Here is a 19,388-nt window from a genome sequence, read left to right on the forward strand (position 1 = left end):
CCTCTATTTAAAACGAACCGAAACCAACGAACATAAGGCGAAAATAGGGTATATTACTGCAATCATACTGCAATGTTCTGCCACCAGGAGTGCAACACTAGCCTTTTAGTAAACCATAGAGTAACTTATACATACTGTACATGGAGACTATATAAAGGAGCCAAATCTCTATGTATGAAAAGTGTCCATCAAAAAACAGTAATTAGGCGGCGCCACCATACACCAAAATACTACCAAAAACAACCTACGTATTTTGGTCGGGTTATTTGTTGCCTTATATGGTTCATGTTATACTCATGTCCCAGAGCCTAACTAGCGCCACCGGAGAGATTAGGAACTATTATTTAAAGCTGAAAGCGGTCACTTTTGCAACAATTCTGCCATAAGAGATTGGCATCCTTTCTATACCATCCATAATACTGTACCTTTAACAGGTTTTTGACAAGTTTTCAGAGATAATAAAATATGACATTGATGCATCAAGGCCGTTTGTATGGATGGTATAGAAAGGATTGCAATCACTTATGGCAGAATTGTTGTAAAAGTGACCGCGTTAAGCTTTAAATAATAGTTCCTAATCTCTCCGGTGGCGCTAGTTAGGCTCTGGGACATGAGTAACATGAACCATATAAGGCAACAAATAACCCGACGAAATTATGTAGGTTGTTTTTGGTAGTATTTCGGTGTATGGTGGCGCCGCCTAATTACTGTTTTTTGATGGACACTTTTCATACATAGAGATTTGGCTCCTTTATACAGTCTCCATGGCGGTTTGCTTACAGAGGACCTACCGGGAAACGCGAATTCGAAATTTCGCTATCTGCCTCTTTATCGCTCGAATATGCAAGAGTGACAGATGTTAGATAACGACATTTCGATTTTCTTGTTTCGCAATGGACCCTCAGATTGTGGTAGTGGCGCCACCTACGCAGAGTTTCGCGTAATATTCCCTATTTATCAACACGAACTTAGCGATTTCCTGAAAGTCGTTTTATCGAGGTTCTGCTGTAGGTAAAATAAAATAATTTACAAAGTTCCACGTTCTGGGGTGTGTACGGTGTGTTCGTCTTGAATATTGTATTCCCATGTGTTCGTCGCTATGACGGTCACGGTCGGCGCGCGGGGTCAGGCTGGAAACAGTGCTCGACCGACAGCGCTGACCGTCAGTCGGCGTAGCTATATCTACGCAAGTCTATGAACGCGCACACAGCTACGCTGACCGTACGCGCGTGATTTGGTCAGGACCGAGGATCAGCGCTGACCGTCGATCGAGCACTGTTTCCAGCCTTAAAGTATATGCCCCCGCCGCCCACAAATGAGTGTTTTTGTTAAAATCATTACCATTTCCGCTTCATGTATGGCGGTGGTAACGAGGAGCGGGGACAAATAGGAATACACCGTATAAATAGTGTATTTATTTATTTATTTATACTACGTCGGTGGCAAACAAGCATACGGCTCGCCTGATGTTAAGCAGTCTCCATAGCCTATGTACGCCTGCAACTCCAGAGGAGTTACATGCGCGATGCCGACCCTTACACTCCTCTCCCTCGAGCTCTGGCAACCTTACTCACCGGCAGGAACACAACACTATTAGTAGGGTCTAGTGTTATTTGGCTGCTGTTGCGGTGCGATTATAATATTAGCTATACTTAGATAAGGAAAAGAAAACAAATATTGTTTATCACAAAATATTTAATTCTAAAATACTCTGATATAAGTCGGACATCTATACAACCGTAAACACAGACTGGTACAGCCGGCAACAAAAGTATTTTGACGCTTTGATATTTTTATGACATCATTACCGCGCTAGTGCGGTAATTAGCACTTTACGTGCCTATATAGAAAATGTAAAGGGCCATATGTACTGTAAAACGTTGTAGTAGGTAATTATAATTATGACTCGATTTATAACATAATGAATTTCCTGTAAAAAATCCCTCGAAGTAAATAAATTATTGAATGGTTCTTTTACTAGTTATCACAACATAAGAATAATTTATTATTTTAACAGAAACATGGTAGATAGAAGTTGCACAAATGTTGTCATGTGTGTCCCAAACTAGGCTGAGCCTGTATCTTGGGACGCACCGAGTCGGTTTAACATGAACATTTTATCCAATGATACATTAGGAAGTTACAAAGTTCGTAAAAACTAGTGCCTACGTCAATTCTTGGGATTAGATGTCAAAGCGGACCCCAGGCTCCCATGAGCCGTGGCAAAAATGCCGGGACAACGCGAGGAAGAAGAGAGACATTAAGAAGTTACAAACAACAAATAAACAATAAAACAAACAACAATATTTAAATATTACCTACTTGAAAATGAAATATGAAAATGTGTGTGTGTGTGTGTGTTATACCCACAAACCTAACTTGAAATACGCATAATATATTCCGTGTCGGTGTATGATAGCTATTGTTTTTAAGTTACCTACAAGTTCTAATTAAAAATATACATCAATCGCCAACTGTAACCAGTTTAATTATTTACAAAATAAGTATATCTATTCGTACACAGTAATAAATTATTAGACACCATCAGATCATAATCAGATCGTCTTACGTCATGTCTGCCCGTTCATGGCACATTTTCATACAAATTGTTTTTTCATACAAATTCATGACTTGTACTACTCACGAGTCGATTTAATTAATATTACTTTGTACCACACGTGAAAGTGTCAAAATCATAAAATAAGAAAGAAAATATCTAGCGCAGCATTTCCCAAACGAACGAAATTTGAATGGGCCCTGAAACATAAAGGGGGCCGGACGATATCGGCCTGTCAGTTAGAACAAAAATTTGACAGTTCCCAACAACTGACAGGCCGATATCGTCCGGCGGACTGATAGTCAGTGGGCTCCTTAAGACGAGATGCCGACCGGTCGGTTTAACAGTCGATACTAATAATATTTTCACATCACCTTCTTCCCCGCTAGGAGGGATCAAAGTGGCACTTTCCTTCCCTGCTAGGAGGGATCAAAGTGGCATTTTTCTGTTGTAGGACACATTTTCTTTTCTTTTTTGCATACTATTTTTTTTAGGTAATTAATATTTTGGAACATAATAATTTCCTCATAGGTGATGTGAAAAACAGTATGTGTCACATGGTGGCAAAATTATTTCCACCTTGGGCGTTATCACTTGAATCCCTCACTACGCTCAAGATTCTATTTTAGAATCCCTCGCTACGCTCAGGATTCAATTATAGAATCTTTCGCTTCGTTCACGATTCAATGTACGCCCTCGCCGCGCCGTAAATATGTCATTTTGCTCCCTTGTGACACAATCTACTATTGTAAATGCTTTAAGAAGGTCAAGAGGTGGGTCCCGAATTTGGCAGTTTTTGTTATGTGGGTCGGAGCCCAGTCAACTTTGGGAACCACTGAGCTAGCGTAATTTTACTACTCCAAATATTGTAACTTTGCCCATCTTTTTCTTAAATATATATTATAATTCAACTGAGGTGAAAATGAGAGTTTTCTATAACGGGAAAGTTGTGCTGTTCATCAGTTGATTGTAAAGCCTGACCAGTAATATATGATCACTGTCAAGAGGGCGCTGTTATTCTCACGTATAGTGACAGTTCAGTATAGTATGAAAAAATTAGTTCCAGTGAAATTTCGCAACATGGCGTGATACTATGATAATATATTCCTGGTCAGGATTTACCTAAAATTAAGTACAATACAAAAACTAAACGTAATAGTAGTGGGGGGACACTCCTCCTTTCTGGTTTTCTCGGCTCCGTTCGGCTCAGCATTGCTCCGAGCAATTATTAGCCCAGTTAGCAGTGACGACAGCGACGTCATAATAACGTAATAATTACGTAATTATGGCGTCACAATGACGTCGCTGACGTCATAATGACGTATAAATGCTGTTAGGGAGGGTTGACACAAATTGATAAACTTGACGTCCCTTTGCGTGCACGACCACGAACCAGAATAACGACATGAATTTTGACAACACCTAATTACCCAAAAGGGATAGTGCCGGAAAGGGACAGCATGATTCGTCACTGAATTGCTGTCAAACTTCGGTTTTATAGGAAGTGTCCTTTCTGTACGGTAGTACTATTATTTATTATGTGACAATATGGTGCCTAAGGTGGGAGCATTTGCAAAGAAATAGTATGGAAATGGAAAAGCCTGACCGAATATATGATCACGCGCCATGTTGCGGAATTTCACTGGAACTAATATTTTCATACTATACTGAACTGTGACCCTATACATGAGAATAACAGCGCCCTCTTGACAATGATCATTTATTGGTCAGGCTTTAAATATGATGTTTATAAGGACATACCCTCACTTTGTTCTGATCGAATCGCTACAGAGACGGCTTCTAGCTTTGTACCCGGGCAAAGTTTACAAAAGATGATAATTATAAATACAGATAACTTAGTAAAGAGCGGAACACGATGATTTACTTCAATCTAGTCTTACGTCTTACCGAAACTAACCTACAATATGTACAGTGGAGAATAACTGCTTACTAACTAAAATAGTATTAAGAAATAATAATATAAATGAATAAACAATAAGAACAGATCAAGGTAATCATAGTCATAGCGTTAATATTTGTGACATTTTCAACCAAAATGTACCACATTGTCGCTTGTCAATAAGGTTGATTTCAAATTGAAGCTGTATGGAAATAGCGCATTATTGACAACCGACAATAAGTACCCTTTTGATTGAAAATGGCACATTTATACTCAATACAAAGGAATTAAAGGCTCTCCAAACGTAACCAATAGGGTATTTGACTACTAGTCAAATCAGTTTCTTTTCTCTGTCTGAACGATTTTGCTAGTATGGAATTAATATGAAACACTAGCATGTGACGTCACAATCAAATGACCTACTCTTTATATTTTCATACGGGTTTTAAAATAGAAATTGTGTCTAAAAATAACTGCTGTCTCCGGTTTTATATTAATCTTCTGTTGCTTTATTTCATGCATGGTGAAAAATAATTTATTTTAAATATAATCAAATACCCTATAAAGTATAATTACATGCGATTTGCAAAAGGGTTACCAGCAATTATCTAAAATCGCATGCCATTTGTTGCAACTTCCGTAGAAGCACTTTAAGAGCCACAGTCGTGTACGTAATATTTTGAAGTCACAATTTATATAAATTCATGTAGATTAGTCTAGCATAATTTATAATGTAATTTCATATTATGAGAATAAATATCTATACAGTTTTATTATGTAATGTGTTTTATATATTTACTTTCTTTCATATAGAGTCATATACTTCAGCTATCAAACAAGAGCGGCTGTGAATATTCTTTAATACTTACTCTTAAGTCTTAATATTTATTGCTTTGTTTTTTTTTTTTACTGAAATAAAAGCTTGTAATCGACCTCAACTGCATGCGTCTAGGCGATTGGATATAATTAAGTCTATTATAAATATTACAATTAGCTCCATGCATGAACTTATTTTTATTTTTGGATTCATAATTTATATCGTTGGAACACCGGAAATGATAAAAATACTTTTGTAAACCTTAACATTATTTTATTAAAAAATATTTAAAATGTTGAAAATTTTTGAGCGGTTGAAACGCTCATAAATTTTGGCGCGAATTCGACAGAGCGTGATGACGTCACACGTTGGGCGGCCTAACTGACGTTTGTTACTAATGACACTAATCCGTCGAACGCGTGACGTCACGTGGCGTTTCGAGCGTTTCGCTCACTAGCTTTTCGCGGGCAAATTTTTGTACTTTTTATTTAATTTTAAGTGATTAAATGGTAATTTAAAAACGGAAATGCATTTGTAACATGATATAACGGTAACAAACATCCGAATAAAACATATTTCGTTCAAATATAAACTTCATGCATGAGGCTAATTGTCAAGGTCAGAATATCATTATAAGGTACATAAAATACAATCTTAAATGTTAAATACTACAGTAATATCAATTACTTATGCCAGTTGAAATGTATACAAACGGTGTCACATCTTTAACTTCGTTGTATGCGTAATGAAATCATTTATTTATTAACAATAATAACATAGAAAGTAATGTTCGTTAAATCCCTTATACTAAGGTTTAAACATAATTAACAAATAACAATTGTTTAAATAGCTATTTGGTTTAGTACTAGACTTTGAACAAAGCACCGCCAGTCTAATAAACAGGGGAGACCAAGGAGAGTTGGAACCAATTTTACTTTTTCGCCCGTAACTCTATTAAAAGCTTAGATTTATGAAATCTGCATCATCCCCAACCGTCCCGGGACCAGTCTGAAAATCAGCGCGAAGCCCTCTGGCACCGCACATGCTAAGATTGGGACCCTTTGCCTCACTATAGATTTAAGTTATTATGTTAAGTTGATATTTGAAAACTGTAATAGATGTCATATATTAAAGAAAAAGTGACGAAGCCCTCCAGTGGTGAAGGCCGGATATTGATATTTAAGTTTAAGTTTAGTTTATATTGTATTTTTAAGCTATCCTTTCACAAATTGTAGATTTTTTTCCTAAGGTGTGACAATAAAGATTTATTTATTTATTTATTTATTTATCATCTGATAGCAAATTTCATAACCATTTACCACCCAGAACAGAAATACCACAGTGTTCTTAGAACTATTTAAAAACATTTGTTTTGTATCAATCCAGACTGTTTCACCTAACTCCAACTCACCTAATACCGAGGTAACTTAAAACGGGTACTGATGTAAGTTGACACACATCAATAATTTATGAATTGAAACAATAAATTGTCAGTGAAACATTTTCACCGGTAAGCGCAGCTCAATTTAGAAATTTCACCTTTTAGCGGGTTATAATTTAAAAAAAGAAAAATATGCTACATTAATCAATATTTTTGTCGTGTTAACTTTTTAGTGACAGAAGCATTATGAAATACACATATTTTTCAATAAGGTTTCAATTGGTAACCAAAAGGTTAAATAATATTGAAAAATTAGCCTGCCAAACAAACAAAAAAATGACGAATATTTATTTGTTTTGGTATTTTTCAGATGTTTACACTCCTTTGCAATTTTAGTTTAGAAAACATTGGCTATACTTAAAAACGTTGATAAGTCCAAATATATGATAAAAATCACTGCCAGAATGATTCAAACATATATCGAAAAAATGCCAAACTGATAAAAAAATGGCCTTGAAAAAAATGTCGAGAAACTTAATTTAAGCAATATTTTAGCTCAAACCGCTGTAGAATCTGAACTGCTCATCTGAAGCCTAAACCATGTATGATGAAGTTGATAAAAATGGAAAATGAAACATTTTTTTGTTTGGAGTCATACTTCTAGCGTCTATAGTTAGAGAAATATTTGTGTTAACCTGCCTCGGTCTCCCCTACCTTCAGTTTTTCCTTTATCATTAAGTAAATCAGTAAGGCCCTATACATATATAAGTAAATAATTAAATCAATAATAACCTCGTAAGGCCCAATGTGCATTACAATGTACACTCTGTTTCAATCTAATTTGAACCTTACACTAACTGAATTAAGTAGCATTTCTTTTGTTTCATTGTTTTCTAAAACAAACGAAAGTCACCCTAATCTTCTATACGATAAGGTTCAAATTAAAAATAGGGAAACTTTGTATGGTGGGCCTTACGAGTATAATAATTAGAAACATATATCTAATAATCTCAATTCCCTTTGCCTGGAACTTTGCCAGTGACGGAGAGACAAAAAAATAATCTTTCACTCAAGACAGCTTGAGGTTATGAGAAGAATATATGAAAATAATTATAAGTATATACTATAATGTAATATCAGTCCAATAATACGAATACATGAATAGCCAATTATTGAATTCTATTAAATATATAGTCATAATTGAGGATTCGTTACGAAGTGGTAGGACAGTCAAGAGACATGTTTGCATGTCACAGTGAGTCTTGAAAACGTGTAAGATTTTTCATAGTAGAAAACATATTTTATAAGAAAAAATACTGATCCATATTTTTGTCAACTGGTCCAGTTATCAAGTATCATTTGGAACAAGTTGACAGTCTTCACTAAAAATGAATTCTATTCACCTATAAACAGAATAATATAAACAGTTACTAAACAGTAATTGGCCAGTAATTGACGAATTACCCTACGTACTTTACAAATTTACAGTGTGCTAGTGCTAGTTAATGATTTGAAATATAAAGAATACAAATGAATACAAATTAGATTATATTTATATTTGGTGGATGTGTCGTTCTGATGTCGTTACTAAATAATAGTCATATACTAAGTTTTACGTAAATACGAGTATGTATCGGAAAAACCGTTACATAAGAAAGATATAGGTGCATATCTTTTTACTACGACACGACTTTCTTGATACACTAAACTGTACTATGTAATTATAAACAGACGAGCTTTGTGCAAAGTCATGTCATTCTACTTTTCGCCACACTGTGCTTTGTTGACCAGATATTTTCCTCTACCAATAGGACACACAGTCATTCTTCATGCATTAATCACAAGGTAAAGCCTGACCAGTAATATATGATCATTGTCTAGAGGGCGCTGTTATTAGTCAATATATTCTTTATTCAAATAGGCCTAGCAACAAGCACTTTTAAATTGTCAAGTTTTAAATATTACCTTAATCTAAATATCAGAGCAATTTATTGATACAGTTATTATTACCTATTCTTAAAAACATTGTATATTCTCATGTATAGGGTGACAGTTCAGTATAGTATGAAAAAATTTGTTCAAGTGAAATTCCGCAACATGGCGCGTGGTCATATATTTAATTATTTACATGACTTTGCCCTGGCGGTAGTATCCGGTCAACAAAACACATCTGACATTTAATACCTACGTTCATCATCTACCAACACACTAGCGCCATTTCGACCCAATGCCAATGGAAGCAATATTTAAATTACGGTGTCTAAAAAACCATTTCAGCCTTAGTTCGCCGAATCATTCCAACATTGCATTTCACTGTGTCGTAAAAAAAGTCTAACTTTGCACTTACGGATTTGGATAGTTAGGTAATTAAGTGACCGGGCAAAGTTGAGTTAAAATTGCGTTGCGTCAAATTCAATCATAGTTAAAAACAACGTACTTATTTCACCTGCAAATTTGGCCCTTGGTTAACAAATACAGTGCAAAATTTGACTGTTTTACCTACGTGCCATACTTTAAATACGTGTGTTGTGCACAAAGCGCACTAATGAAATACGTCAGACTGAAACTATTTTTACAACTGCTAATACCTAGGCTTATGGTTGTGCTGCGGACGATGCGGCGAATGCCAATCCGGATGCCTCGGCTGGCGGTGGTGGTGATGATGATGGTGTCTCCTCTTGTCCCTCGGAGCCGGGTACACGTCTGACACGACAAGTTCCGACCCGTCCTTCGGCGCTTCCCTGTCGTGTCTTCGCCCTTTAGCGCCGGTTGCTTCGTGAAGCTCTTCCCAAGCTTGTCTGTAGTACCTGTTCAGGCCCGAACGGGACTCTGATGACGAGGAGTCGAGGGAGGCGACCGTGTTGCAGTCGGGGGACACGTGGTGGCGGTAGCGTTTGCCGTCGTGGTGCTTTCTGCAAGGAGAAGTATGAGTTAGAAGGGGAGAGATTGGTTTTAAAACATGACTGCGGATGCCGTGCTTTGGCCAGAATCGCGTTTTATGTGACAGGGTCGTTTTATTGTGTGTTAAATATACGTACCGGGTCATCACATTTGACCGACTTTGTTTCTGTAAAAGGTGAATTCATATTTGTTTGTAATTTTGATATGGCTGTTTTGTTGCATCCGAAGTCATGTAATAAAACCTTAGCATTTCAAGCTTTTCATGAGAACAAAAGATGTGCGTAGAGCGGCAACGGTGCCTAACAGGAATCAGTAAGTTGATATAAGATATTCTTTTAAGGAATAAAATAGAACGAAACGTTGTGACGATGCGAAGCTTGGTGTAGTTGTATTTAGGTAGTAAATCATTCTAAACGTTTGTGCGATACAGGTGTTCCTAAAAACAACGCAGAAGTGTAAAAAAGGTGCATAAACGTATACTGTATGTACAAATGCAAGACGTGTTGTAAATCCGATGTGCTTTTGTGATTTTTCTTTGCGTATTTTGTGTTGCGGTGAGCTGTCAACGTGTAGTTTTTTCAAGATGGCGTGTCTGCGGTGCTTGTCTGTGAGTGTGCAGTGGATGACATGATGGCTTTTGTATTTGTAAAAGCGCTTTAGTTGTTTCAAGCGATCGCGAATGTACAAATTGTCTAGTGTGAACACACGACGTTTTTTATTAGGCTTCCGTACCCAAAGGGTAAAAACGGGACCCTATTACTAACACTCCGCTGTCCGTCTGTCTGTCACCAGGCTGTATCTCATGAACCGTGATAGCTAGACAGTTGAAATTTTCACAGATGATGTATTTCTGTTGCCGCTATAACAACAAATACTAAAAACATTACACTCTCTTTTTTGGGCAGTCGTGTAAAAAGTACGGAACCCTCGGTACGCGAGTCCGACTCGCACTTGGCCTGTTTCTCTTTATTGTATCGACTACGATACATGTATAGACTACGTTTGAATACCTACATCGGCTTGTTTACTAAAGATCGATAACCTTACTAATTAGACTTACTTAAAAACGATTTCTTTACCTTTTCCATTAAATTGAAGTGCCTCTGTTTGTCAAAATCAGCCACCATGTCAACCTTACACACTGTAAACCTGCGAAAGGCACGTCGTTCATTCAAGCGACGCAACGGCGACAGAAGAGCGACAATATCACTTTCTTTCCACTATGCAAAATTGGACTTTATCACGACAACCAAAGTGATATTCTGTCGCTTGTCGTGCCGTCGCTAAGTTGCCTAAATTGACGACGGGCTGAAACCCTCGGTAACTTATGAATCACCGATGCTATCGAATAATTATTAGTATAAGTATGAACAAAAAGTTACGTTTTGCTGTTTGGCAAAATACATATTAAAGACTTTGACTTTTCTGTTTTTTCTCGTTCTTCTCTCGACTTTTAGATAGCTAGATGAGTAGTTAGGTGTTTTTCAATTTATTACATTCATATGACATACCTTTATCTATCACATGTTGCGACATATCTTCAAATGTTTATCTATTAAAGTTTAAACGATACAGCGCATCAAACCATTCAGCTAAATTGCTTAAAACTTTGCAAGTTTCATTATAAACGTCATATTTTCATAGAATTTTGTCAATAATGATGGCATTAGGTATATCACTTTATCGTTGCAAATGCTTGGTCGGATTCTACGCCATTAATGATCCATAAGCTACCGATTACCCCACAACGACGCGACTCCCAGCTGAAGCTACTGACGTGTAATCGTGTGATGGGCGTTTACTGTCCTAGATAAAGGCACAATTGGTTAATGACTGTCAATCATTGTGCCATTTTCAACCAAAAGGGTACTTATTGTCGCTTGCCAGTAAGGCGCTATTTCCATATGGCTTCAATTAGAAATAAACCTTATCAACAAGCGACAATGTGGTTTTGGTTGAAAACGTCACTTAGTTACATCAGGCTTACGGATTATATTGGATACCTTTCCCTGGTGGGCAAAGTAAAGCAAAATGGGCAAAGACCAGCCATTTGCCAGTAGACCCGTCTGATAATGTTTAAATTGAAAAATGGTTTGTTCAACTGGGCAAAGTTATAAATAAAAACTTGTATATATTTTAGTAGACTGCGAGCCAGGCGCAAATTTCGTCAGTCATCGCCTCCTGGACGAAAACTCGTATAGCGGTTAACGGCTATATATGATGAACCGTCGTGAACGTCAGCTGCCGCTCCGTTGGTGGGTTTGATGAATGGCAGCCACCGAAACGCGTAACACGGTCCTTCCACCGCGATACAACCGGCTGACGATTTGTTTTATTCTAACAAAGTATCAAACGAGAGGCGATGACGCCGATGACTGAAAATAATTTTCTTTTTTACATGTTCATATGACTAGCTGACGGTCTTTCCACAGCGATACAATCGGCTGACGGATAGCATCTAAACCAGGGTTTCTTAAACGGACCCCCACGGACGGGGTTTAGATGCTATGAGAGATGGACCCCTTAGGGGTCCGTAGCATGTTTATCGGGGGTCCGTAGTAAGTCAGTTACCTACTTTAAATATAGTTATTAGAAAATTTTGTAGTAAACTTGACGAAATCTAAGTGTAATGAAACTTAATTTAAAAAATATATACATAAGGGTTTTTATTATTTTTCTAAAATATTTTTTGACCGGGGTCCGTGGAAATATTTAAATTGTGAAAATGGTCCGTGACTGCAAAAAGTTTAAGAAACCCTGATCTAAACTATCGTCTGACAAAGTATCAAGCGGGAGGCGATGATCAAATTTTTTTTTATAGACTTTATTTGCTGCCATTCCTCAACCCACCAACGGAGCGGCAGCTGACGTTCACGAGGGTTCATCATACCAAAGATAGATATAAGTCCGTAATATATGGATACAGTAAGGAAAAAACGAGCCTCGAAAATCACGAAATTTTGATTCTCGATCAGATGGCGCCACTAGCTTTGGCCTACTCTCGTATAGAGGGCGTTGACGGTTTCGTTTGTTATTTATAATTTTAACGCATATCAGTGAAAGAACATGGGTCAAAATCATATTAAAAAAAATGCAAATAAATAAATCATTTATCCATATTTAAATACATTTTAACGTATTTTTATAAATCTTCATTTTTAGTTTTAAAGTATGTCGATAGATGGCAGTGAATTTACAGTAGGTACAAAATTTACTATGACAGTACCCCTCTATCTTATTGATCATACAAAGCCGTTAACCACTATACGAGTTTTCGCCCGGGAGGCGATTGGTCATGGAAATCTGTTCCTGGCTCGAGGTCTATAGGCTGATGCAGCAATTGTACGAGGCAAACAGAGAACCAAACAATTGTGCTAAATACTTCTCATGATTACGAGCTGTAGCTTTTTCCAAAGATGTAAACGCGACCATCATACGCTAAATAGGTCATCATTTTAGTGATTTTATTAAATGACTGAAAAAAGAGATTGATTGTAGAAGAGTTGTTGTAAAGTGTAAGAAAAAATGTTGCACGGAATTTGACAAAAAATTTATATAGATGGCGCTATCTGGCTACGTACGTATCATGCGGTAACTGGTTGTCAAAGTTGGTGTTTGAAAATCCAGTAATAACCATGAAGACTATAAGTATAAAGGAGCCAAATCTCTATATATGAAAAGTGTCCATCAAAAAACAGTAATTAGGCGGCGCCACCATACACCGAAATACTACCAAAAACAACCTACGTAATTTGGTCGGGTTATTTGTTGCCTTATATGGTTCATGTTATACTCATGTCCCAGAGCCTAACTAGCGCCACCGGAGAGATTAGGAACTATTATTTAAAACTGAAAGCGGTCACTTTTGCAACAATTCTGCCATAAGAGATTGGCATCCTTTCTATACCATCCATATTTTAAAGGCTTACATAATTGAAAAGAGTTGCTTAAAGAATTATCAAATAAATAAACGTATTTGTAACTTCACGTCCGATATTGCATCGTAAAAACATTCTAAACATGAAATATACTTTGAACAAAATAAAAGGTTGCAATCATTTATAATTTTTATCTGTCAAATTCAGCCACAACTTTTCCTTGCACGTAACTTTCACCCGAATGCCACAGAGCGCACGTTCCGAGCGTGAACGCTCAACGCTGACGTTGATCGTTCACGTTTCGTGGCCTTGGCGTTACAATCATTAACTCTCCCAGACCCCGCCAGTAGCTCAGTATGTACCTCTACAGCGGGTTGCTGAACCGTCCTGCGCGCACATGGCGGTGCGCACGCGCAAACTCCCTCCGCCCAACCTGCTGGTCTGGGAACGGGAGCGCCAGCAGCGAGCACCAGCGCGGCGCCGGCGCCGCCGTACGTCGCGCGCCGCCGCTAACCAATGGCCGACGTAGTTAAGGTATATGTCGCTAGATGGTGTTGTTTCACAAATATTTGCTACGTCACCGCTAACCAGTGAGGACTGTATGGGGTTGTTACTAGCGCAAATCAGGGATGTTGCGAATATTCGCAACCGCGGAACTACCGCATTATTTTCAACATCCGCATCCGCATAAAATCGATGTGGAGCTTAATGCGGATGCGGATGTGGAACAGGTAGGTACAGAAACGTCTTAGCGGCGGCGTAACTGCTAGGTAGTTTCGTCATTAGTCATTAGGAATCTCGTTTCGTTTTTGTGATTCGTCGATCGAGCACTTTAGCCTATGACGGACAGCGACAAGAAGTGAAAAGTTTGTTTTATTTGGACTTTAGTATAGTAATGCGATTGTGTGGCACCTATATTCTTGTTCAAATACTGTTTCGTCTTTTTTTAATAAAAATTAATAGTGTATTTTACGTTTTTCATGCGCCTTAATTTTGACATCCGCGTCCGCGGATGTGAGCCTTTAAAAATCCGCATCCGCGTCCGCGGATGTCAAAAAATCGGCATCCGCAACATCCCTGGCGCAAATCGTAAGTGACAAAGTTCTAGATTTTGATTACTCTACAACGCACTCGGTCTTAATACGAGTACTAGGTGTTTAGGCATAAATCCACTAGTATGCGGCGCTGTGCAGCACAAGTATATTCATTAAAAAAAAAGTTTGTGCCGCACACCGGTGGAATCCCGCCTTAACACTGTAATCCGCAAAGGACAGAGACATATCTTCGGTAGCTAGATTTTAAATCTATAAACACGTACACATAGAGCTATGCTATTGATTTTAAAACAAAATACGGAATTCATGTCTGATCGCATTCAATATATTGGGTGTCCCGTATGAAAAATACCAAACTAAATATCTTCAGTTTAAGAATAGAAAAGAAATTCCCAGTTCTTAGTTGGGCTGATAGCAACAAACAGAAGCGTAGGAAAGAAAAAGATAAAGATATCGTTAAAGGCGTTTTAAAAGTTCATTTTAAGACGTAGAAAATTATTTAAAATACTATTTCTTTCGCCTGCACATTGAAATTATGAAAGCAAGTCTGAGACAGTATGTCAGTGGGTTGTCAGATAATTAAAAAGTTCTTGCATGATTATATTTTATGTTTACGAGTAATATTATTTATGGTAGCTAAACACTTATCACGTTTTATAAATCACCACGCCGTGGCCGTTAAAATACCTAAATACCGAAATATTTTTGAAATCATTGCTATGGCTTTTTAATATAGTTGGTACACAGGTTTCGACTAGAAAGTTGGTTAAAAACTCAAAAATTGTATGCCGTAAAGCGCCACATAGTGAAATTGACTGATCTATAACACCCCATGTACACCTATGTTGGACAAATAAATAATTTTTGTATTTGAATTTGAAACTTTTATATCTACTTTATTTACTATCTTTGCTACGAGTATAAGTGTACTGGATATATTATAATCACTGTGATACTGTTGTTTCTATCACCAACTATCACTTATTAAATCACTGTAGAGATCACAAACTTTTACGTACTTTAACAGGTTGGCTAAAAAATAAGTGCATTCCCGTTGCCATCAGGGAGGTTGTGGAATTTTACTGAGCAACTTTTCCTGTGCGACCGAACACGAAATCGCGAAAAAAAAATTTACCCTCCCATAGAAAATAGACCAGCCAAAATTTCTGGGTTGGTCCCATAGTAAAAGTTGCTCAGTATAATCCCAAAACCTCCCTGGCAATGCGAATGCACTTATTTTTTTGCCACCGTGTATAATACCGGCGGAGTGAAAGTCATTGCCATGACAACCGTGGTCTTTCAAATGAATAGTATGATGGTTTAAGCTATTCATAATAAAATAAAATAAAAAATCGTGGAGTCCCTCCGCGCGGAAGAAGTGAAACTTCGTAATGTGGAAATGGAAATAGGAACGGGTAGAAATTGATTTTTAGTGAACTCATATTGTTTCTTTACTTTCTTTAAGACAAACTTTATCTATGGTAGCGTTAAACGTTTAACGCAACTCTCAGTTGGAAGTCCCATAAGAAGTTTCACTTCAACAATAATTATTATATTTGTTAGTTGCACCGAGGTTAAGATTTGTATTTTAAATGTCTCTGCTATATTATTGATCACATAATTGTATACACTTATATAAATCCAATCTCCAATCTGCATGACATTGTGTATGTTAAAGTTGTTAATCTGATTCTGAATGAACACACAGTGAATTGGTTTTAACTGTCATACTGTGTAATTTGTAAAAAAAAAGCTTTAGTCACGCTCGCGCATCTTTTACTGAATCCCTCTACTCCCCTTTACATGGTAGCCACTCAGTATTAAACTGTGATTCGTCGACAACACACAGTTCAAAATTCACGCCGACTTCATTAAAACTCACCTCCGCACCAATATGACGATGGTAGTGATAATCGCTACGAGGAAGACGATCGCGCCGAACGCGCCGAGCGCGACCACGGCGCCGAGGTTGAGGCGCGCGCCGACCGTCTCGCGCCGTTCGCCGTCCACCGATTGGGGCACGTTGACGCGCGGGGTTTGCTCGGCGCGGATGTTGTTGCCGCTGCCTAGGATCTGAAGCGGCGTTACAGGTAAAAATAAATTCAATGACAAATGTTTAATTAAGTCTTTCGAATTTCACCATCCCTTCCAAAGGAGTTCCCTTCTCATTTTAACACTACGTGTAGAGACCACGAGTCTGAATATGCCCTTAAACGGATAACCACTATTTTTGTTACACGTGAGCGTTTTTTTTTTGCCATTTTTTTTTAATGTCATCTTTTTGGCAACTTTTGTGTTATTTCTACTCAGAATCACGAGCTATCGATCCTAATGGGATAAAAAAAATGTCCATAGGTTTTTTCCTATTGTGTTACCATTTACTTTGTATGGCGGTAACAAAAAGGAAAATTTCAAAAATGTATTGTAACTTTTGGGACACTTTTTATTTTCTATAAGGATAAAAAGGGCTCGTGATCCTGACTAGAAATAACACAAAAGTGGCAAAAAAGGTAGCATAAAAAAATGGCAAAAAAAAGAGAAGCTCTTGTATTACTTACTTGGTTCTCCCTAGGATGACTAGCCACAATAATATGCGGCACATGGCTGGTCGGCGACTCCTGCGCGTCCGTGACCTTCGTTTCGTATCTCGTGGTCGGCCTCTCGGTGGTCTTTGGTCGGGGACGGCGCGTCTCCGGCGTGACGAACGGCGTCGGCGCGGGACGTGCCGTGGAGCGCGGCCGCGTCGGCGGCGCGCGTGACGTGACGCGCGTGGGGGGGACAGCCGTGGTGGGGGGAGGGAGCGTTGTGGTCGTCGTTGTTGAGCGCTCTTCGGCTGTGAGAGAAATAATACAAGTGAGTACTAATCTGTAAAGACGTAAAAAAAAATACGTCGTCAGGTACATACTTTAGTTAGATTACGGATACTAATTACGTAATTACATATTAAATAAATAACAAAACCTTTTTAGTATTCAGTTTATATACAATTTAATTGTTAACACCCTGATACTCTTGCATTTTTTTCATTATTGTTGTTATTGTTTTTGTTCTTGTTTGCACAAATAGCTCTGTTTTACTCTGTAGAAACTTTATTAAACATGATGTTAAAATATTTTCATTAAGGAAACTGTAAGTCTAGCTTTAAGAAAGTTTCCAGTGTTATGTGTAACTTATAGAAGACTGTTTGTTTCTTAAATAAATAAATACAGGTATGTATGTGTTTAAGGCCTACTTGCACCATTCCACCGACCCGAGTGAACCGGTTTAACCTGGAGTTACCATGGTTACCAGTATAATTTGACACTGGGTTAACAATTTAACCGCGTAACCCCGGCTAAGTGGGATGGTGCAAGTGGGCCTAATTGTCTACATATGTCTAATTACAGAAACTTAACCTCGATCTAGACCGTTGTATTTTAACTAACTAAGCTTTATTATTGACAATGTTGTAATGATTTGTGACATATTTTTCTGTAACCTTCACTTCTAATGCATGTGTCATAAGTCATAACCTTTGACCTCCCTGTTATTATTTACTTAGAACTCACGTTGACATTTAGGCGGCTGCTGGTCCCAGCTATTATTAATTTAGAACTCACGTTGTCATTTAGGCGGCTTCTGGTCCCAGTTATTATTAACTTAGAACTCACGTTGACATTTAGGCGGCTGCTGGTCCCAGTTATTATTAACTTAGAACTCACGTTGACATTTAGGCGGCTGCTGGTCCCACTTATTATTAACTTAGAACTCACGTTGACATTTAGGCGGCTGCTGGTCCCAGTTATTATTAACTTAGAACTCGACATTTAGGCGGCTGCTGGTCCCAGTTATTATTAACTTAGACCTCACGTTGATATTTAGGCTGCTGCTGGTCCCAGTTATTATTAACTTAGACCTCACGTTGATATTTCGGCTGCTGCTGGTCCCAGTTATTATTAACTTAGAACTCACGTTGACATTTAGGCGGCTGCTGGTCCCAGTTATTATTAACTTAGAACTCACGTTGATATTTAGGCGGCTGCTGGTCCCAGTTATTATTAACTTAGAACTCACGTTGGCATTTAGGCGGCTGCTGGTCCCAGTTATTATTAACTTAGAACTCACGTTGACATTTAGGCGGCTGCTGGTCCCAGTTATTATTAACTTAGAACTCACGTTGATATTTAGGCGGCTGCTGGTCCCAGTTATTATTAACTTAGAACTCACGTTGACATTTAGGCGGCTGCTGGTCCCAGTTATTATTAACTTAGAACTCACGTTGACATTTAGGCGGCTGCTGGTCCCAGTTATTATTAACTTAGAACTCACGTTGACATTTAGGCGGCTGCTGGTCCCAGTTATTATTAACTTAGAACTCACGTTGATATTTAGGCGGCTGCTGGTCCCAGTTATTATTAACTTAGAACTCACGTTGACATTTAGGCGGCTGCTGGTCCCAGTTATTATTAACTTAGAACTCACGTTGACATTTAGGCGGCTGCTGGTCCCAGACGCCGCTCGCTAGACAGCTCATTCGCCGGACGCCGACGAGGCGGTGCCCGCGGGTACACGCGTACTCCGCGACGGCGCCGTACACCGACGCGTTGTGGGACAGCGTTACGCGTCCGTTGGGGACCTGCGCTGGAGGCTCGCAGTGCACAACTGTAAAACAAGAACACATTATTTTTATAAATATGTACATTACCGGCCAATAATATATCACCTTTGAGTGTTTTTGTATGAGCTTGTATAGAGTACAATATAGGTTAGTTTATAGCTAGATTGCATGTTTTACTAGTCATTTTATACAAATATGTGATAAATGTTGCAATGAAATACTGTGAATTACAACAGGATACTCAGCATATTACTAAAATACCTCTAGTAAAAAAATAAAGTTAACAATACATTTAAAAAAAA

General features: G+C 38.1%; 1 protein-coding gene and 1 long non-coding RNA gene across 2 annotated transcripts in view; one reads left to right on the forward strand and one right to left on the reverse strand.

Annotated features, from left to right (window-relative positions):
• LOC134754592 (uncharacterized) overlaps nt 1–19,388 on the forward strand; it is a 363,458-nt gene that overhangs the window by 102,852 nt on the left and 241,218 nt on the right. The window lies entirely within an intron of this gene.
• Nucleotides 9,110–19,388, reverse strand: part of LOC134754548 (CUB and sushi domain-containing protein 3) — a 78,750-nt gene continuing 68,471 nt past the window's right edge. The window contains exons 9-12 of the mRNA XM_063690850.1: nt 18,951–19,130; nt 17,048–17,322; nt 16,372–16,562; nt 9,110–9,567 (exon numbers count right to left, since the gene is read on the reverse strand). Coding sequence (XP_063546920.1) covers nt 9,237–9,567; nt 16,372–16,562; nt 17,048–17,322; nt 18,951–19,130 — 977 coding nt within the window. The 3' untranslated portion in view covers nt 9,110–9,236. The remainder of the gene's footprint in view (nt 9,568–16,371; nt 16,563–17,047; nt 17,323–18,950; nt 19,131–19,388) is intronic.

The sequence above is a fragment of the Cydia strobilella genome, chromosome Z, assembly GCF_947568885.1.
Source record: "Cydia strobilella chromosome Z, ilCydStro3.1, whole genome shotgun sequence".
Lineage (NCBI taxonomy): Eukaryota > Metazoa > Arthropoda > Insecta > Lepidoptera > Tortricidae > Cydia > Cydia strobilella.